General features: G+C 39.6%; 3 protein-coding genes and 1 non-coding gene across 6 annotated transcripts; 1 reads left to right on the top strand and 3 right to left on the bottom strand.

Moving 5' to 3' along the window:
- Nucleotides 1-8,731: 8,731 nt before the first annotated feature.
- Nucleotides 8,732-10,456, bottom strand: LOC144015015 (uncharacterized). The gene is made up of 2 exons (XM_077515320.1): nt 10,095-10,456; nt 8,732-9,718 (listed from the first exon to the last, which is right to left on the bottom strand). The coding sequence occupies exons 1-2, from the start codon at nt 10,273-10,275 to the stop codon at nt 8,988-8,990; spliced, it is 912 nt and encodes a 303-aa protein (XP_077371446.1). The 5' UTR covers nt 10,276-10,456; the 3' UTR covers nt 8,732-8,987.
- Nucleotides 10,457-12,422: 1,966 nt separating this feature from the next.
- fkbpl (FKBP prolyl isomerase like) lies at nt 12,423-16,404 on the top strand. Of its 2 annotated transcripts, none has more exons than XM_077515317.1 (4): nt 12,423-12,535; nt 13,660-13,853; nt 14,396-14,670; nt 15,563-16,404. In XM_077515317.1, the coding sequence occupies exons 2-4, from the start codon at nt 13,688-13,690 to the stop codon at nt 16,205-16,207; spliced, it is 1,086 nt and encodes a 361-aa protein (XP_077371443.1). In that variant the 5' UTR covers nt 12,423-12,535; nt 13,660-13,687; the 3' UTR covers nt 16,208-16,404. The 2 variants fall into 2 exon arrangements, with proteins under 2 accessions (XP_077371443.1, XP_077371445.1); XM_077515319.1 differs by lacking the exon at nt 12,423-12,535 and adding an exon at nt 12,542-12,750.
- Nucleotides 16,405-17,928: 1,524 nt separating this feature from the next.
- trnaf-gaa (transfer RNA phenylalanine (anticodon GAA)) lies at nt 17,929-18,001 on the bottom strand. The gene has a single exon. It is a non-coding gene; the product is annotated as a tRNA-Phe (tRNA).
- Nucleotides 18,002-19,300: 1,299 nt separating this feature from the next.
- Nucleotides 19,301-21,642, bottom strand: ebp (EBP cholestenol delta-isomerase). Of its 2 annotated transcripts, none has more exons than XM_077515315.1 (5): nt 21,499-21,642; nt 21,036-21,330; nt 19,991-20,027; nt 19,769-19,899; nt 19,301-19,681 (listed from the first exon to the last, which is right to left on the bottom strand). In XM_077515315.1, exons 2-5 carry the CDS (start codon nt 21,325-21,327, stop codon nt 19,461-19,463), a joined length of 681 nt encoding a protein of 226 aa, XP_077371441.1. In that variant the 5' UTR covers nt 21,328-21,330; nt 21,499-21,642; the 3' UTR covers nt 19,301-19,460. The 2 variants fall into 2 exon arrangements, with proteins under 2 accessions (XP_077371441.1, XP_077371442.1); XM_077515316.1 differs by having other exon boundaries at nt 21,525-21,621.
- Between the last annotated feature and the right edge of the window lie 50 nt (nt 21,643-21,692).

Below are 21,692 nucleotides of genomic sequence, written 5' to 3'. Positions count from 1 at the left end.
TCTCCATGTGGAGACAGCACTGGGCAAGGTATGTCCTCTGTGTTTTGCTCTGATAGGTTTTCAGATAACCTGCTGTCACTGTCTTGTGAGGATTCCGTCTCTTTCTGCGGTGATATAACTAATTCGGATAGGTCTTCTGTATCAGACACAGGAGCTTCTGATATTTCCTCACTACTAGGTTCAGGGGTTTCTTTGGGTGGTGATGGCAACTTTTCAGGTGTAATGGGTGATGGCACAGTAGCAAATTCTTCCAAATCGTCAGGTACCTGGATCTCTTGATGAGACACTGATCCTGATATTTCTTCTGTGTTGGTCATACTGGCTGATAGAGTGGATGAATTTGACCCGATTATAGTTTCTGAATGCTCAATTTTGATCATTAAGTCATGTTCTACAAATGAAACTTGTGTCTGTGCTGACATTTCCTCTGTATCATTCATAGTGACTGATAGCGTGAATGAACTTGACGCTGCGCACGATGGAGACTCTACTACTGCTACAGTTTCTTGGGTCTCTTGCATTTTATTGATCTTTATAGAGAGGTCATACTCTAACGAGGTACTTGGCATTGGTTCGGCCATAAGCAATGCATCAGAGGCAGTGATCTCGCTGTGTGCTTCACATATGTCCTCTGTATTTGTTCGTAGATATATACCATCAGATTCTTGTATTTCTCCTTGTAATGGTTTTGCTATGTCCTCTGTATTAGATATATGGATTTCTCTATATGATTGCGGCAACGATCCTGGTCCAGATAATCCTTCTGTTTTGCTCACAGTAAGTGATAAAGTGGATGAACTTGATGCAGCCGACATAGGAGACTCCTCTCTTATTGCATCTTGTACTTTATTCACCTTTATAATGATGTCTGACTCTACATAGGCATTTGGCACAGACGTGGATATATCTAGTGCAGCTGGCACCAGTTCTGATATACCCTCTGTGTCAGATAGAATAGTGTCTTCATGTGGTTGTGACACAGCTCCAGATAGGTCGTGTGTATTCGGCCCTGGTGCGAATGCGTCCTCTGTATTTCTTACTGAATATGATATATTTTCTGTATTAAATGGCATGCTCTCGTGATTTGCTGATGATACCACTGAGAGCATATTCTCTGTACTAGATATACGTATTTCTTCATGTGATTGCAGTCCGTCCGTTTTGCTCACAATGACTGATAGAGTAGACGAATCCTCTCCTCCTGCTGTTTCTTGCCTTGTGTTGATTTTGATGACCATGTCTGACGCTACATAAGTAGATGGGGCAGGAACAAACATATCTTCTGCAATTTGCACCGGTGCAGGTAAGCTGTCTGTATTTGGTATAGATTCAGATAGGCCACTTGTGTCTGGTCTTGGTTCAGGTGATAGGAACTCTTCATGTTGCGATGACATCATTATACATTTGTCCTCCATATCAGATCCGTGGATTTCTCCAAGTGATTGTGGCATTGACACTGATCCCAATATTTCCTCCGTTTTGTTCACAGTGACTGATATCGTGGATGAACTTGATACAGCAGACATGGGAGATTCCATTCCATTTGTTCCTTGGAGTTCTTGTATTTTATTGATCTTGATTACGATGTCAGACTCCACATAGGTGGATGGCATGGGAGAGGATATCTCTTCTCTAATTGACAGCGATGTGGATATGTTCTTTGTAGGTGGCAGTTGTTCAAACATATCTTCTGTATCAGATGCAAGTATCTCTCCCTGTGATATTGACACTGGTCCTGAATCTGATACTGGACCTTCTGTTTTGCTCACAATAACTGATAGGGTGGATGTACTTGATACATTGGACATAGGAGACTCCTCCCCTGGTATTTGTTTTGGTTCTTGCCTTTTGTTGATCTTAATAGACAAGTCTAAAACCTTGCTTGGCACTGAATCAAGTATATCTTCTGTAATTGGGCCTGCTCTTGATATGTCCTCTGTATTTGAAGCTGGTCGAGATATGTATTCAGCATCAGATAAATTGATTTCTTCACATGGTTGTGACATTGGGCCAGATATGTTCCCTATTTTTGGCACCTGTTCAGACATGATGACATCTGCATCAGATATCGGGATTTCTTCCTGTTCTGGTCCAGATATATCAGACACATGGATCTCTTTGTGTGATTGTGACAATTGAGCTGCTGTACATATGTCTTCTGTATCCGAGACGTGAATATCTTTGGGTGATTGTGGCAATGCCACTGTAGCACATACGTCCTCTGTATCCAAAACATGAATATCTTCATTTGATCGTGGCAATGGCACTGTTGCACATATGTCTTCTATATCCAAGACTTGGCTCTCTTCCTGTGATTGGGGTAATGGCACTGGTGCACATATGTCATGTGTATCAGAGTCATGTATCGAGACATGTATATCTTCATGTAATCGTGGCAATGACGCTGCTGCAGATAAGTCCTCTGCGTCAGATACATATAACCCTTCATGTGACTGGGGCATTGATAATTGTCCTGAGACATCTTCCGTGTTGCTTCCAATGGCTGATACATTGTCTGAACTTGACACATTGGCTATAAGGGATTCATCTACCACTGCATCTTGTTCCTCCTGTGCTTGTTTAATGCCTTTTAAAAGGTCATCATCTGCAACAATATCTACTATGTGTTCCTTAACTGGCACTGATCCAGATACATCCTCTGGATGTGGTAGTAGTTCACATATTTCCTCTCTTTCATACACAGAAATATCTTCAGGTGGTTTTAGTACTGATTCAGAAATGTCTGTTGCATTTGACACTACTCTAGTTGTTGCAGATAAAGAAGTCTCTTCCTGTGGTAACATTACAGATCTATATATGACTTCAGTATCAGGTGCGCAGATCTCTCCATGTGATTGCGGCAATGATGCTGGTCCTGATACTTCTCCTGTTATGTTTACAGTAACTGATACAGTAGAAGAGCTCGATACAGCTGGTGTAGGAGATTCCTCTCTTGGTGTTTTTTTGGTTTCTTGTCTTTTGCTTATTTTAACTGAAACAGTCACTGTCTCTTCTCTAATTTCATCTGATCCAGATATGTCTATATGTGAAGCTAGTTCAGTTATATCATCTGTATTGGATACTGTGATCTCTTCAAATGTTCGTGGCATTGGTCTGGGTATATTCTCCATATTTAGCACAGGTGACAATTCGTCCTTTGTATCAGACGAGGGCATTGCTTCATGTGCTGCTGACACTTGTCTAAATACCTCATCTGAGAGAGGGATCTCTTGATGATCTGATGTCACTTGTCCAAATGCCTCTTCTGAATCAGATATGTGGATTTCATCTTGAGTTTGTGTCACTGAAACTGATCTATATGTCTCCCTATCAGATACACAGATTTTGGCACGTGAACATGGTCGAGACACTGGTTCAGGTATGTGTTCTGTATCAGATAGATGGAATTCCCCATGTAGTTGCGGCAATGACACTGCTCCTGATATTTCCGTTTTGCTCAAGTTGACTGATATATTGGTGAACCCTGACCCACTGGATATAAGACATTCGTTTCTCACTGTTCTTTCATGCGTTCTGTCATATTCAACAGCTATGTCTTCTACATTTTGTAATTGTTCATATATGCCCTGTGTGTCATGTGCAGTGATCTCCGCCCCCGGCATTTCCCATGTATTCGATACTGAAACAGATATGTCCTCTGCATTGGGCTTTGGCGTTCCAGATGTGGATTGTACATCAGATACATGACTCTCTCCATAGGAATGTGGCAGTGACACTGGTCTTGGTATTTCGTCTGTTACATTCACAACGACTGATAGAGTAGATGCACTTGATGCAGCGGACATAGGAGAGTCTGCTCTGGCTGTTTCTTGGGATTCTTGTCTTGTGTTGACCTTGATCATCATGTCAGAACTTTTATAGGTAATTGAAGATGTGTTTTCTGTAACTGGACCCAATTCTGATATGTCCTCTGTACTTGGTACTGGACTAGATAGATCCGTGGCATCAGATAAAGGGGTCGCTGCACATGGTGAAGCCACTGATCCAGCTGTGTCCTCTGAATGAGAAACATGAATCCCCCCTTGCGATTGACGCAATGAAATAGGTCTTGGTGTTTCGCCTGTTTTGCTCACAGTGACTGATACAGTGGATGATCTTGATATTGTGGACGCAGAAGATTCATTGCCTGATGTTTGAGGTCTTTCATGGATCAGGTTTAAGTCATACTCTGCACAGGTAGCTGGTATTTTACTGAATGGTGCAGATATTTCTTTGGCAGTGTTCTCAGTGACTGACACAGTGACAGAGATGGATGACCCTTGGAAGGCAGAAGTGGCCAGATCCTGTTCTGGCGTTTCTTGTTCCTCTTCTGGCCTTCTCCTGATCCGTTTTAGGAAGTCATATTCTGAAAAAGACAATGCATAGTTACATTAAAATTGAATGTAGACTGCACTATTACACAAAGTCAAATCAAATCGACCAAATCTGTATTCATCTCACGCCTTTTGGTGAAGAATATGCATTTCCCCTGTGTTATGTCCCATAAAACGAAAACCTACAGAATTTCACAAAACTTAGAAGATAATCTTTTCATGGAATAACACAAAAGAAACAAAAGTTTGACACAATGAAATGTAGTCACTGTGCATCTCATATTACAGTGTCAATATTTGGGGGGAGGGTTACAAACAAGTGTCGCAGGCCACTTTTCACGAAGATAGACCCCGACCTCCATAGATTCTACCTACTACAGTCACGCCCTCTCGGCAACACAGATGGAAGCAGAGATGTAGAAGCAATGGCGACACCAGAAAACAACAAAAAGCGAGAACCACATAAATGTGAGTACTGTAATATTGTATTGAGCCTTTTAGTAATGATCGTGGTTTTATCGAATGTTCTCTATTGTTGCTGGTGCCGGTGTTCGACAATGAGCCAGGTAGTAGCCTATAGTGTTGTTGCTCCTGAATGTAGTGACAAATTGATTTTCATGTCAATGAATCCCGAGATTTCGTTCAATACACTGTGCAATTGGCCATGTTTTAAAAGTTGCTTTTTAACGCTCGCTAATACAGCGAGCATGGCATCGGAACTAATAAATAGCAGTACTAGTATTGAGAGGCTGCTTCTGAATTCTGTGGCATCCGTTTGTCATTGTTCATGCCACTGAAACTAGAGATTTCATTCGATACACTGTAGTTTGGTGCAATTGGTCGTGTTTTAAAAGTTGCTTGATAATACAGCGTGCACGCCGCCGGAGCTAAAAATAGCAACACTGATGCTACTGCGAGGCTGCCTCTGAATTCTGTGGCATCCGTTTGTCATTTGTTATCTAATCAATCTTGTAATATAGTAATTGGTGAAGTCAGTTGGCTGTTGCCACTGAGCACACCGTCGGCTAAAGCAATGACGAACTGTAATAACGGATTCTTGAACTGATGACGTAGCGCATGCCCGAGTAAGTTCCCAATTTCGAGAGAGATTTTGTTTTTGTCTTTGCTTCCCCAAAGAAGTAGACTACGATTTCTTACGGCAAAGGAGTTGTTTTGTTTCAAATGTTTATCGAAAAATTGAACATCCATCAAATTTCCACATCTAGAGAAGACGTGGTTGTACTGCAAGGGCTGGCCAGTCTCGGCGTGAGTGAACAGCTAGGATGGCTCTGGCTAGGACGAGAGGGGCGTGGCAGCCACACGGGGAGACGGGAGTGGTGGGGTTTTACTGAACCAGGCGTCTGACTTCCGGGTTAGAAAAACAGCCACCAAAATAACTCACATTCAATAAGGAATGACATCGCAATTGTATCAAAGGTAAGATTTAATCATTATATGCAGTATGTCTATAGTTAACTGTGGAAGGGCTTAAAAACCGTAATACAAAGCCCCTTGAACTCAAAGCTGATATATTTGCGGGGAGCCATCACTTATTCTGCTGGTTGAACCTTTTGCCATCCAATGGAAGAACATTTGATATTTCCGCCTGCCACTTTACAGCACTGACATAAATATAAAAAGGAACATTTTTAATGAATAAATTTTTTTTAATGACACAAGCGGCAATAATATTTATAATAAGCTGTGAACATACTTCCTGTGATCATTCTTCACTTCTAATGTAATTTCAGACTTTTGATCGGCATTACAAATTGCTTTAAAAAATGTGGATTTCCCAAACAGCCATTGCAGACTTATAAAAGCAGATGGAAGAGGACATTCTGAGGAGATAAAAGACATCTCATTTTAATCAGCCATTAGATGGAATTTTGGTTGAATATATTGTGTTAATATTTGCTCAAATGCAATGTTTTTAACAGAGCCTATGTAATTTTTATTTAGTTTTTTTTTTCTAAGATATTTTATTATTTTCCATTTTAATGCAAAAGTTCAATATTCTTGAGAACAGAAAGTTCTTCTTAAAAATGATGTACTTTAATTATTTTTGCTCTAAGGTATAAAAAGCGAAAACAAACGATTGTATAGTTTATCATGATAGATTCTGGGAAAATTTATAGTATTGAAAATTTTGTGACGTGCCTAGGTACACAAGTGTGTTGGTAACGTTCCGTTTGGAAATATAAATTTGGTCTGGCGTGCAACTGCATGGAGACAAACGAGATGGAAATATAAATTTGGTCTGGCGTGCAACTGCATGGAGACAAACGAGACTTACCCCATTGCTCTTGAAATCGAAACGCAACCTCGTTATCGTTTAAGTCTTCTTCTCCAAAGTTTGACATGTAGGTTAAATGTGTTTCTATACATTTTGGGACGTCTTCAGGCTGCGACAGTATTGTCGTCCTAGATGTACATTCAATAAGACTTTTGACCCCAAATGATAACGGATTCTCGGAATCCATTTTAAATAACGATGTGTTGCTTCTTTTAGAAAACCTTGTGTGTGTGGATTGGTTGAAGTTTTCAGAACACGATCACTCTGATGCTCCTCTCGTAACAAGAATCAAAGACTGTGTCAGGGATCTACAATTGCTTTTAAATGCATTTCTCGATGGATGTATGCAATTGTGTCATATTGTATGACATCACCCAGCAATGATGTCACAGGGCTGTATGTTGTCATTTGAGTGTATTAACAGCATTGATAGCCACAGATATTCCACCTAGTGCTACCGTTCAGCTTCATTTGCTTTGTCAGGTAAACCCTGATCAAGCTTGTGTTTGCACTACAGGGTGTGGGACAGTGCTGCATGCTGATGTTATCCATACATGCTGTATCTCCCTCCATTACAATTTGGCAAACCTGGAAATGGCTCCTGTATAAGACAATAGACATTGAAGTGACAATTCTCCTTTGGAAAAGCAACGGACAGCATGGGTGGACGGCAAACCGTACCGAACCTACTGTAGGTCATCGTGGTATCATCATCCAAAAATGATTCACAGATTCTTCCGCATGTATTTGGTTTCAAAATTCCACCTCCCTGGTCAAAAAATATACACTTTTCAGGAGTAGCCTTCTCAAGCTCATCTTGAATGGTGTGTTTCAGTATTTATGAATAAAATAAGCATTTACTGTGTTGAAATGTGATCAGTAACAAAAACATTGTTTTCCCAAATGTGCAGAACTAATTTGCACCACTGTGTTGTGATACACATAGTAGGCTACTGCATCAGTAAACACACATGGTGATGATGTGTAGGCCTACAACCTTTTGAATCTTATTTTTTAAAAGACCTCATACTTTCACCCACACAGCAAGTCTTCTCGTTTCGGGTATTCACAGGGTGTAGGCAGGCACAAAGCTTGAGTGAACTCCTGTTTTAGATCATGACCGAAACAATGAGATATTTTCAAAACACATTTTTTTTTCCTATACATTTTGGCCTCTTTGTGCACAAACAAATGTTTGTATTTATCCTAAAAGGGAAGTCAACCTTAAAACATTTCTTGACAATAATATGTTGTATGTGATCTCACTAGCCTAAACATGACATTGTAATTAATATTACATTTGTGGAATATGAGTTATGCTATTTTTTAATGCATCCCAGAGGGCGGCCATTTTGCCACTTGCCATTGACTGAAGATGACTTCACAGTTGCTCAGGGCTCAGGCAAGGACCAATCACAGCCCACCTGTTTTCTGAAGCTGAGCTGTGATTGGTTGTTTCCTGAGACCTGCGCAACTGTGATGTCATTTTTACTAAACAGCAAGTGGCAAAATGGCCGCCTTCTGGTAGTGATAAAAACTGCTGGATTTTGCTGCTCAGCTCATATTCCACTAACGTAACATTAACCAAAACACCGTTTTAAGACTAGTGGGGCTGCATAGAATATATTATCGTCTATATATATATATATATATATATATATATATATATATATATATATATATATATATATATATATATATATATATATATATATATATATATATATATATATATCCATCCATCCATCCAGCCATCCATTTTCTTGACGACTTATTCCTCACAAGGGTCGCGGGGGATGCTGGCGCCTATCTCAGCTGGCTCTGGGCAGTACGCTGGGGACACCCTGGACTGGTTGCCAGCCAATCGCAGTATATATATATATATATATATATATATATATATATATATATATATATATATATATATATATATATATATATATATATATATATGTATACATTTATTGACTTCCCCTTTAAAACTGATCTTTTGGAAACTCTTGGCATGTAGAAGTGGAAAAGGGATCTTTTTGTTTACCTTGATATGTATGCCATGATGTCATGCATTAAAACCATGTTTGTCAAAAGAACACAACTGTGATTGCTCAATGTGCAGTTTTCGTTTTAATTAAACAATTATAAAACATTCAATGATGTTGCTTTGCTTTCTGTTTTCCATGTCAATGTACAGCATCACATTTTACATGCAACATTATTCCTTTCCTACCTCTTTGTAGACTTTTAGATCAATTGTAGACCATTAAGTGGTTGTTCTCAAGCTCACTTTATTTGATTAGAACAACCAAAAGGTGATTTAAATTTAAATGAAATAACATTCTACTCATCAAAGTCGCAGACTATACTTTAGGACTCAGTGGCACGAGTTCTGGATCAAAAATCATCCCTCCTTTGGGTCGATATGGGACCCTTATCTCAGATCCAGGGCCTATCTCGGGTTTTTTAATACCCCGATACTTATGGACCGTTGGTTCTGCACTGGCTCTGACTGCGTCAGATTTGTCCTGATCAGACTGATCTTTGGGTTTATGATACAAACAGTCTTCCAGTGAACAGGTGAAATTGTCACTGTTTGTTCTGGGTGTCTTTCTCGCCTTTGGCTTTTTTTGTGGAGAGGCTTTGTGCGGGGAGTTCGGCAAGATTGCTAGTTGAGGATATTTGATGACCTGCGCCGGTTTCCTCTCCTCCTTTAAGGGGTCACTGCACACTACTCTTGTTTTTGTCCCCTGGGAAGAAGGTTTATGCGATGTCGTCGGCGGCGGCTGCTGCTGCTGTTGCTGCTGTGTTGTTGCAGTGATGGGCGCTGAAGACTTTTTAGCCACTTTAGTTTCCTTCTGACTGGTGTTCCTGACTGTAAAAGCCTGCTGTGGCTTTTTTCTCTGCGATGGTCCACATAGTTCCATCGTACCAGCTAGAGGGATCTCCTCATATGGCAGTGACTGTGGTGCCGAGAGTTTCTCAGCCCCAAAGAGAGTTAATGATCTGGCAATGGACAGAGAGGACGAAGACAATCTGACTCCCATCTCTGCGATTTCTCTTTGTCTGCTGATGGTCATCAGGAAGTCGCTCTCTACAAGGACAACAAAGAATTATACATGGAATTTGGATATCCACAGGATCTAATTATGACAATTGTCAGCACATATTTTACACAAAGTTTCCATGCTGAAGGTCCATGTAAACTTTTTTCATATGACCATACAAATAAGAGGCATCATGCTAGCGCCATGTGAATTAAATACTGTGCACCAAAACTTTGAACATCGAGCGTTTGGAACTCATATAGCCATAGTAATATGGTGAGGGTCAACTCTAAAATTGAATTTGTCTAATTTCATCCTCTTGATCCAGATTGCTGGTCATCTAGATAGTGCATTTCCATATTTACTCATTATTTGCTTTGCATAGATTCTTGAGGAAAAAAATTAATCAACAGACAGACTTACCCCATTGTTCTTGATAGTGAAAGGCAACCACTTTAATATCTGTTTCGTTAGGGCCTCCAAATTCTATCATCTGGTTCAGATGCGCTTCTAAAAATTTGGTGATATCGCAGGGCTGTGACAGCAGCATTGCACGTGAAATGCACTCCAGCTGACTCCTAATGCCGTATGGTAACTTCTCCATTTAGATATTGTAGTATTAAGGCCCGGATCACACCAAAGAAATACGTTCGGAGGCACCAGCACTCCGAGAGGATCGCCAGTGGCTTTCAGGCGCATTCATCGCGGATGAAAAGGTTTGTGTCATTAGAGCAAATGAAGCGTCTATGTGATATCACCTGGTACAAGGAGGTTGTGTGACATCACAGGGCTATGTAATGTATGAAACAATGTAGATATAGTCTAGTCATGACACAACAAGCTTCCAGCTGAGCCAGTGCAACTTCTTGCTAGTATCTCAGTCATAAGATGAAAGTGATCATAAAGAATGTCAGAACATTCTGGTGTTGTCGTTTGTATGCCTAGCTTTATGACTTGTAGCAGATTTGCAAGATGGATTTCTTCATCAGTGAGATAGATTTGACAGGAATACCTTGTGTCACATGTTCTTTTACCATTGAAATTTTAGTGCACTTCATCAAAGCAAGAAAATTGGAAGAATAGCTGGGATCATCACTTTGAGTCAATTAGTAGGCAAAACGTCTTTAAGTGAACATTAAACTTTAGCCTGAGGTGGGCACGTCAATCAGTTTTGAGCATCCGTCATTCGGCAGTCATTAACAGTCGGGACACACTGCCGTCAATCCGTCATCGTTCATCCATCAATATTTCAGGCCGGAGCAAACTACAATCGGCAATCTGCCAACATTATTTTACAACTGTACTTAACCTTATGCCTCTGCTGGAACTACTTTAGAAACTACAACCGGAAGTTCAGTTGTTCACTCAATAAAAGAATTTTAACATGTTTAATAAACTATTTTATGACCGAGTTTATGCTTGGTGTTCAGTTTCATTAGTAGCAACCATACAACAAAATAGATGGATCTCCATCTTTTCACTCTTTGTTGCATGCACTTTTGTATGCGTGTGTGCGTGTGTGTGGGGGTGTTTTCGTGAGCGTGTTGTCAGCAGGATTTGAATGTATGCAGTTCAGCTGCAGGGTATGCCATATTTTGCAAAGCGAACAGCTGAAAAGCATATCCATCAGGATCCTCAAATTTAATGACTGTACATGATGGCCATTATTTCCATCCATCATTCATTGTTAATTTTCTATGTATAATTGATGATTTGTACCAGATTTTCAATTGAATATCTGTGTATGAAGGTAGTGAAGCTGTTCATGTGTAAATAAATAAATAAATAATAATAATAATAATAATAATAATAATAATCATCATCATCATCATCAGCAGCAGCAGCAGCAGCAGCATCATAAGCATAATAATAATATTAATAATAATAATAATAATAATAATAATAATAATAATTTTAAAATAACTTGGTTCTTGGGTGCTCGGTGTTTGTTGTCCATGTAACAATGTTGTTCCGATACCGGTTTTTGTTTGGCCCCCGATACCGATTCCAATACCCAGCTTTGCAGTATCGACCGATGCCGATACCATACCGATACCTAAGGTTTTTTTTTTTTCTCTCAACATGAAAAAGCAATCGTGTCATTGGTTCAGAGCATTCAAGGGCCAATAAGATATCTTAGGCATGCAGTGAACATTTACATATCAGTGAATGTCGTGCATGAGCAAGACACAAGATTCTGCATCCAAAGTCCTATATTAGCGTTGTAAACAATGGTATCGGCATGTTACTTGTTAGTACTCACCGATACCGATACCACTGTTTTAATGCAGTATCGGGACCTCTGCCGACACTAGTAACAGCCATACCAACAATAGACTACAACATTCAACAATCTTGTGCAAACAAGGGCTGAGTGAACCATATATTCATAGCACACTGCATTAAGGTTTAATTAAAAAAAAAATATTATTTACAAGTGGTTTTGCGCAAGTTCAGTTTTGAGCTCACATCAACATGTCCACTTCGGAGTCTGAGAACAATTAATCCCATTACAACTGCTTTCCAATTTCAGCAAGCATGCAATCTGGTTGGCTTCAGTGCAGAGCATAAACATTACATTTCGACTTTAATCCTATTAAAATAGTCTTAAAATGTACGACCTCACTTATATCTCGTAGTCTATTTTTTTAGATGCTTCACCCTGTTGCACTATTTTTTATTTTTTGTCTTTTTCATTTACAGCGCGTGGTACTGAGCTTCAGCCTGTGGGTGGCAGCAGTCTAGCGTGGCAATCATTGTGTACGGGAAAAAAACACAACGAAGAAGAAATGGACACCCGCGAAGAAGAAGGTGTTTGCCATCAAGGATCAGCTGATATTGAATCAATTTATCCGTTGGATGTGGTACGTCAATACACCGCTCTGCAACCTTTTATACGTTTTCTTCATTTTATAGGAGTGTTTCGTTCTGTTTATAGTTGGCTAGTATTAGTAAGCAGCCTTCCATTTAACGAGTAGTTCGCACGTTGACGGTGCTTGGAAGTTTCAAGATTCGAATCTCACTGCTGTGTGGCGTTCACGTCGCACGTCTACCGGTGCTTGCATGAGATTCTCCCCGGGTATTCTGGCTTTCTCCATGTCTTGCATATCATTTAAAGACTCTAACTTGTCCATAGGTGAACATACGTGTAGATTTGTGTTTACAACTTCAGAGAGCTTTGAGTCACATAAAACCAGCGTTATCAGTCATGTTCCTGTGATATATGCATCATTTCCCTGTACCAAATAAGAAGAAAGCTATGAAAATTTAAAACATAAAAATGCAACAGTTTCTGGCCAACGTCTTCCAAACACAGAAAGAGACAACATATAATAACTTGAAAATATTGAAGGAAGTCAAGGTCCCTGGATTCCCCCCCAAAATACAAAATAAAGCTCAAGATTCCAATTGTGTTTGCAGAACGCAGTCAGTGTGGTTCAATTTGGCACTCAAACATGCATTTGAAAAACTAAATCAAAAATTAACAAACATTGCACTGGTTGTTAAAATACATAGTAAGGAATAAAATATAGCACAGGTAAGTGGCATTTCTGAAAATGTCTGAGTATTATGTGCCTTCCCTTTCGAGAAATTTCTACGTCATGATTAAAACCGACACGTTAGAGACACTGATGTAGTTGTAACGTGAATATACTGAAACACAGAAAACAGCGGTCTCAACACCTTTCAAAATGCAGGGTCAAGAATGGGTTTTGTTGGAGTGACTACTTAGGACAGCTAGTCAGCAGCGGATACACGCAGTTCACCCTGGGATCCTAATGAGGAGAAGCACAAGAGAAAATGGGTGGGGAAAATGGGTAGACTTTGGTCTTGATGTTCATCACAAAGATCCATCCATCCATTTTCTTAACTGCTTGCTCCTCACTTTATAAAATAAATGGTGTGCAAATGTTGAAGAAAATACAAATTTTCCTTTAGTATCCATGGCATAAAATTAAGGATGTCACTTTTTTTGTGCCTTTTACAGAATTTATTAGGCCATCTTCACTGGAGAAATGGATCCAGTTGACACTCTTGAACCACAGGGTGACACACCTGCTGATGCTCCCGATGGGGTTAAGCTCACATCTTGGGTGTCGGTCTGTCCGAGAGGCCTCTGGACGGTCCAGAAGACGCGGATGCACTCAGGAAGCCAACTGAAAGTCTTCAATTCAGGAGAAGGTGACCACATTATACTTAAAAAAAAAACAACAACTTTTGATTTAGAGATGTCAAAATTAATTGATTAATTAAAAATTAATTGACTGACAACTGATCAGTAATCATATTAATTGGTAGCTACAGTAATAAGAAACCATTTAGAGCCATTGTTTCACTTAAAATTGTCCAAATCGTCTGATTTCAGCCTCTTCGTAGTAATCCTCTGATTTCTGATTTCTGTCCTTCATGAAAGTAGACTGATTATCTTGTGTGTTTAATCAAAAGCAGACATTTGCAAACATCTGATTTTACTTTAAAATACAATGATGAAAACAGTAATTGAATCAGTTTTTTTTTTTTTTAAGTTAGTGAGTCCACCATCAATCCCTCTCGTGTGATATTGCCTAATTGTTGTGTAATCACTAAAAACTACCAGATAAACAACGATAATTGTTTATAAATAAACACTAATCAGGGGGAAAGGGTTTTATAAATATTCGATAGTGACAGCTGTAATATGATTTCATAGGAACTAATCAAGCACTTGTTTTGTTTTCTCCTAGTGCTGCCGTCTGCTTACAAGCCAAGGTTGGGTTCACTGTGTCGCGTCCGCGTCTGTTTGATGGATCAAGCTGAAAAATCGCTATCTCTGAAAGAAGCAGAAACCAAACAAGGAGATCCGCTTGATCCACTTCTGGAAACAGCCACTCTGCAGCGTCAGCTAGACTCTGTTCTGCAGATACCGCTGGGTGACTGGACCACGCTTAGACTTGGGGAGGGGCATTGTGACGTGACAGAAGCCTGCGTGGAGGCCATGAGACCCGGGGAGGCATGTCAGGTATGAAAAAAAACAAACATTTCATCATCACTACGTAGGATTTGGTTGCGCTTTCTCATCGCATCTACAAACATAACTGCTCGCAACCTTTTTTGGATTAAAATTACAATTCCAAATGTACCTTTTTTAAAAAAAAAATAGGTAAATAAAAGACTTGTTGTCTAGTGCAGGGATGGCGATATCTGGTCCTCGAGGGCCGGAGTCCTGCGGGTCTTGGATATTTCCCTTCTTCAACACAGCTGATTTATGATCAGCTCACCAGCAAGCTCTGCATAAGACTGATAACGATAGCGTGCGCGCGCATGGCGTGGCCGCCACCGTGGTGCTGTTCTACCGCGTGGTTTGGTTCGTCCGCCGAAAACTAGTTCGTCAGCAGAGACTATATGCTCGCGAATTTAATGTTCGTGAGGCGAAAAGTTCGTGAGCTTAAGCGTTCGTCAGCCGAGGTATCACTGTATATATATATATATATATATATATATATATATATATATATATATGCCCTGCGATTGGTTGGCAACCAGTCCAGGGTGTCCCCCGCCTACTGCCCAGAGCCAGCTGAGATAGGCGCCAGCAGCCCCCGCGACCCTTGTGAGGAATAAGCGGTCAAGAAAATGGATGGATATATATACACATAATATATATATATATATATATATATATATATATATATATATATATATATATATATATATATATATTTATAAATATATATATATTTTTTTTATTATTTTTTTATATATATAATTTTGGAATTATATATTTTTATATCTGTTTTTGTTTTTTTTCCCTCACTTTTAGCCATTTATTTATTCAGTCATATATTTATTTTGAATTTTGGCAGTTTTGGTCCTCCATAAAGTTGGTATAAAATGTGTGTCTTGCTACTCAGATTCAACTCACACCGGCCAATGGAGCCGATGTGTGTCATTCCCAGCCTGTGCAGGAAGTACGTGCCACTGTGGAACTCCAAACTTTCACGCCAGGAAAGGAATCGTGGCAGATGTCACCTGCCGAAAAATGGGAGTGGGTGAGGTCGCATAAGGAAAGAGGCGGCCAGAGATTCCGAAGCGGAGACTTGTGGGGAGCGTCGGACAGCTACAGTCGCGCCCTAAAAATGGTCATCACCCTGCAGGGCTGCGAGGCGGACAGTAAAGAACACCAAATAGAAGAACAAAGTACGGCACCCTGTGAAGATGCACCGTACGCTCCAACAGTTCGTCAAGTACAAAGCGCGAAAGCGGAACTTCACTCCAACTTGTCGTTGTGTCAGCTCAAACTCAAGCAGCCGGCGCAGGCGAGAGAAAGCGCTGTGAGGGCCACTCGGCTGGAACCGGGCGGGGCTAAAGCTTGGTACCGGCTCGGCCAAGCCTGCCAGATGGTGAATGAGCTAGAGGAGGCCCGGCTGGCCTTTCGAGAACTTCTGAAGCTGCAGCCGGAATCCGCGGCGGCCACCAAGGCGCTGAAAGACGTCACGAGTCGAGAGAAGGAGACGAAAGCACAACTGGGACAGAGACTTAGTAAAATGTTCAACTAGAATGCTGGAAAGTGTTTAAAGGCGCTGTCTGCCAGTTTCACTCTGGAAAAGGCACTTTTTAAATACAGGATTTAAACAATCAAACTACTTCTCAATTTACAGCTCAGGGCTTGTCTTCATTTCTGTTGGTGAGTTTGTCCTAAACCCGCACCCCCACCCCAGCCTGTATTTGACCATTTTGTGTTTGTTTTGTAAACAGCGGGACATTTCTGTGGAAAGACAGTATTTACAACCCTCCAGCCAATCGCAGAGCGGGGGGGTGGCGTGTCGCAAACAGGGCCAGGCGAACGTGTCAGCTGCGTGACGTCACTCCCGCGGCAATTTGAAAGCACGCACGGATTTTTTTTTTTTTTTTTCACTCACTCACTCACAGAAGCTTACGTGTGTGAATGAGTGAGTGAAGAAAAAAAAAGAAGTGTGCTTTGAAATTGCCGCGGTAGTGACGTCACGCAGCCGACACGTTCGCCCGGCCCCGTTTGCGACACGCCACCCCCCGCTCTGCGATTGGCTGGAGGGTTGTAAACACTGTCTTTCCACTGAAACGTCCCGCTGTTTACAAAACAAACACAAAATGGCAAAATACAGGCTGGGGAGGTGAGTGTTTAGGATGAAATTACCTCAAAAGATTAACAAAAACACAGATGTTTAGACTGAGAGAAAGTTAAAGTGTGTACATCCTGTATTTAAAAAGTGGATTTTCCTGAGTGAATCCGGCAGACAGCCCCTTTAATATGGACTAATATGGATTATTTATTTATTTTATTTTTTTGCATTAAAGGATCGGCAAAATGGTGCTGTAATTAAATCCATCAATTTCCACCTTAGGCAGCTGGCAAAAGGTGAAGCCTTTTCTTAACATAACAGCACGTTATGACATTTCAGGCATATAACTTTGATGCATTTGTACTTTGGAGTCAGCCAGCTATCCCTCAAACAAATCCTGTTGGTTCAAAATGCTGTTGCTCATTCAGTTGTGCTCAGAGCCTGGCAGAATGTTGTGAAATTTTACCAGTAGCAGTTTATTTGAAAACTCATAACTGAATGCGGATCCATTCTGTTAATAAAATGAAATAATAAAATGTCTTTTGTCTGATACCTCATCAATTCAAAATAAAATTCCTTCTTTCCTTAAAGAATGGTGACAGAAGAATTGACAATTTCTGCCAGTACAGGACTGTCTCAGAAAATTTGAATATTGCGATATTACTTACAACTTAAGAAAACTCAAATATCCTATCTCAAAATATTAGAATATGTCCTCAGGCCAGGTAAAAAAACAAAAACAAAAAAAACGCCATAATCAGCAATATTAAAATAAAAAAAGGCTTGCAATATTTCATTTGATTTGTAATGAATCAGAATGTATGGCATTTTTGCCTATTTAATTGCATTACAGAAAATAATGGACTTTATCACAATATTCTAATTTTCTGAGACAGTCCTGTATATGGCATGAGCTATTATTCTGGCCTCGCTTAAAAGTTAAGACTCATTGTTTTCAAGTCAGTTGTTTTTTAAATTTATGTATTTCGTGGTGTCAAACTACAGCACTTTGTATCAATTGTTGATTTAAAGTTCTCTAATAAAATGTTGGATATAGCTGAGGACTGGAGCGCTAATTGTGTTGTCATTGGGTTGATTTTGACTCGCTCAGCCATGCGTGTGTATTTTTAATAAAAGACCACTAGATGTCGCACTGACGAAGCAACGGAGACGCAAAATGCCGAAACCCGGGATCGAACCAGGGACCTTTAGATCTTCAGTCTAACGCTCTCCCAACTGAGCTATTTCGGCTAGTGCTTGAGTCCCGTTTATAAAATTAAATTTATGTACGAACCATTATATGAACCCAACGCGAACAGTAAAGTTTTATTATGTAATAATAATAAATACCGAATCACACCAGATGAGTAACCCGTTGTATTCCACAGGGTTCGGTATTTGGACCTACGTCATTGTATATGCATTTTTTCAAATATATTAAAATTTATAATGTTCGCGAATAATACAAATTTATTTTACTCAGGGGGATAACATGAAACAATAAGGGTAGAAAGGGAATTATCCATCCATCCATTTTGTTGACCGCTTAATCCTCACAAAGGTCACGGGGGGAGCGCTGGAGCCTATCTCAGCTAGCTTTGGGCAGTAGGCGGGATACACCTGGACTGGTTGCCAGCCAATCGCAGGAAAGGGAATTAATCATGTTTTTTTTTTTTTTAAATGGTTTGATTGTGATAAGTTATCATTAAATGGGAAAAATATACTGTATGGCGTTTGGTACGCAGCTCAACTGATATTAATCAAATAGAGTTACTTAAACAAAGTTTTTGGGAGGGATTATTGATCATAAACTGTAGGAAGTCATACATAAAATACACTAAATATAAATTAGCAGAATCCGTGGCTGTTCTTCATAAAGTTTAGGATTTCTTAAATAAGAAAGGTCTTCATATATTGTATTCTTGTGTTTCTTCACGTCATATTGTGCTGAAGTAAGTTTAGGGGAAAAGGCAATTAAAATAAGGTTTGACTATGAAGAATCAACTAATCAATTATTTATAGGATCTGTTTTTTTTTTTTTTTGTTTTGTTTTTTTTTTTAAAAAAAGATGGATATTGTATATTTGAAGACACTGGAAATGCTTTTTCATGTACCCAACAATAGTCTGCCTAGTATCTGTTTGTATTCAGACTTTCTTAAATTAAGAGAAGTAAACTACAATTTTGGTTTATGTCTGAAACATTAAGGGGGGACAAACATAAAATACAGATGTGTTTCAGTTTTTGGTGTAAAATTGTGGAATATGGACTTGATGCGTTGAAAAAAAAAATTAAAAAATAAAATGAAAGATTAACGCTCATAATGCCATTGATAAAATTAAAACAGAATTGTAACGTCAGCGTATGTATTTATTTATTTTTTCTCTGCTCTGTTGTAACTCTAGGTGATGTCTAGAGGATAGGCAATAATAAGCCTGCTACTGTTTCAGGCTCAGCCAATTGCATTTTCATGCATTCATTGATTTGTTCAAAAGGTTGTTTGTGTTTTCTTTTCTGTGTGATGTTGTGGATCCCAAACCAGTCATTCAACTGAGACCACACTGTGAAAGGTTTTATTGAACATCCTTGTCCCTATCACAAACATTTTCTCCATGGCCAACATTTTTAATGCACCGTTTTTCGTCTGCAAGCGTCTTTTCGTGAGCTTTCCCTGCATATCTGGGAACGTGTCAAGCCACAGTCACATCCTCCTATTGTTTCTTTGCCTTTTGAGATTTTCTCCCGTCCGAATGCGTCTGGGCAGCCGACAGCTGTCTCCAGGCGTCCACAATGAGCACCAGTGGCACGATGATCCACAGAAAATTCAAGAACACAAAGTAGAACCAAAAATAGATGGGGTGTCCCAGCTCACTGTGAGTGTAACCCTCTCGGTGCTCTATATAAAAATACAGCACAGCGCCATACAGGTGGCCTGGAGGAGGATGACATAACATGGCCGATCAGGCTTTCAGTACAATATCCCGATGCGATGCAATGTAAATTGCCTGATTTTTCTTACCAAGTGAAAGTATGAGCTGCAGGACAAATCTGTACGGCTTGTTAGTTAAGAAGGCAAACACAGCCAAAAAGCTGAATGGTCCCCATAGCCAGGCAGTCACCGTTTCCATACAAACTGTAAAGTTATCAGCTCTGGGCACACAAGAAACATGATTTGAGTACAATCAGTCAGCTGTAAAAGTTACATTTTAGAATTAGGATTTGTGTGCAATCAAAAACTCACATTACATATCGACTGTCTGCTTTAGAGTACTCTTTCCCTGGAAAAAAAAAAAACAGGATGTGAAAACATATTTTAACATGACATGCAAGATTTATTTATTTTTTAGCCAGGGCAGCCAACTTAATCTTCCGATTGTTGCATTCTTAAAAAGCCTTTTTTTTTTTTTTTTTTGCTGATTAAATGCAAATTTCTTTCTCACAAAACAGTTTTAATGCTGTTAAAAAAGTATTTGCGAATTGAGTAGAATTAGGTCCTTGCACCTTTTGTCCACTAGATGGAGCTTTGACTCCATTAATTACAATAAGTATCATTACTGAGACGAAAAAGTTGACAAAATTTGGTGGATTACTGTTAAATTAATTTTCCAAGTGGGCATCTTCTTTGTGCACATTTCAGTTGTCACACTTTCCCCAATCTGGTATGGAGAGTATTTGTGTCTTTATTTTAAATAAAACAAAAACCGATTATTTGTTGCATAAAAAAAAAAAAGTTAAAATCTTTTTTGTTTGTTTGGTTTTTGTTTTGTTTTTGTTTTGGGGGGTTTCCATTGAAAACAAAGTCAAACATTTATCTCCTTTACATAAAAACAAATCACTGGGCATTTGTTTTGAGTGTGAAACAAGGGGTTATTTTTTTTCCCCCCCACATTTTGTTTAAAATGCCAAAACATTATTAATTTCTAACGTACTGACTCGAGATGGTCAATGTGTCACCTACCCACACTTTGACTTGGTGTACAATGTGGCCAAAGGTCACATTTTTGGGCAAAGAATTCAAAATCAGGACTGCTCAGTCTTTGGCATGGATCTGTGCTCTAATGACAACTATTCAAGTTTTAAACTATATTCCCAGAAAGATTCAGATTGTGAATTTTAGAACAAACACAAAATGTACTATAAACTAACAGCTGGATATGTGCATTCAAAGGTTTAGATTAAATCCAACTAATGTCTTCTTCGTAGGTCATAGTGCATTTCGGTTCATTCTGAAATTCACCCAAGAGCCCTACATTTTTGAGAGTCCTGAAATATGTCTTGGTACTCACACAACTGTGACAGGAAGCTTTGGTCTCCTGGAATAACATCATAGTAGAGAGTGAACCAGCCCTCGATGACAGTGTGGATGAAACCACAAACGGCAAACCAGCAAACGGCCAGACGCCTTAGTGTGCTCAGCCGACGAGTAATCATCCAGGTCACCAGCATAAACACCGCAGACACGGAGAAGAGAAACGTTAGAATCTCTGCCATGGATCGATCATTGGCCACATAAGTGGGGATCAGAAGATCCCTGGGCCAGTAGGGATGACGCGGTGCAGATGCTGAGGCGGCTTCCATCACCTGTTTTGAAGCAAAAAATAAAAATGTGAGTACGTTTTGAAAAGTTGCACGTCGATGTCAATCACTGCAAGCGGTTACAGACACCTCATAAATAAATACAAATACAATTACAAAGCATAAGTAAAAATTAACAAAGAGCTCATTGATTATGACAAAAATATGACTCACGTTTGAAATGTGCGTTTTGTTCTCACCAGTGACGAAAAGCAACCGCTCCCAAACTTTAGAAGAAACTATACACTGCAAGAAAACTGTCAAATACAGTGCTGTAGTGCAGTGTGTAAAAAAAATAAATAAATCAAACACGGAACTCCAGTAGTTGACCAATCAGACTGCTTGCTTCGTTGTGCCACGTAGCATGT

This window comes from Festucalex cinctus, chromosome 2 (assembly GCF_051991245.1).
Source record: "Festucalex cinctus isolate MCC-2025b chromosome 2, RoL_Fcin_1.0, whole genome shotgun sequence".
In the NCBI taxonomy this organism is placed as follows: domain Eukaryota; kingdom Metazoa; phylum Chordata; class Actinopteri; order Syngnathiformes; family Syngnathidae; genus Festucalex; species Festucalex cinctus.
The sequence above is the reverse complement of the archived record's forward strand: the minus strand, read 5'-3'. Positions and strand labels throughout refer to the sequence as shown.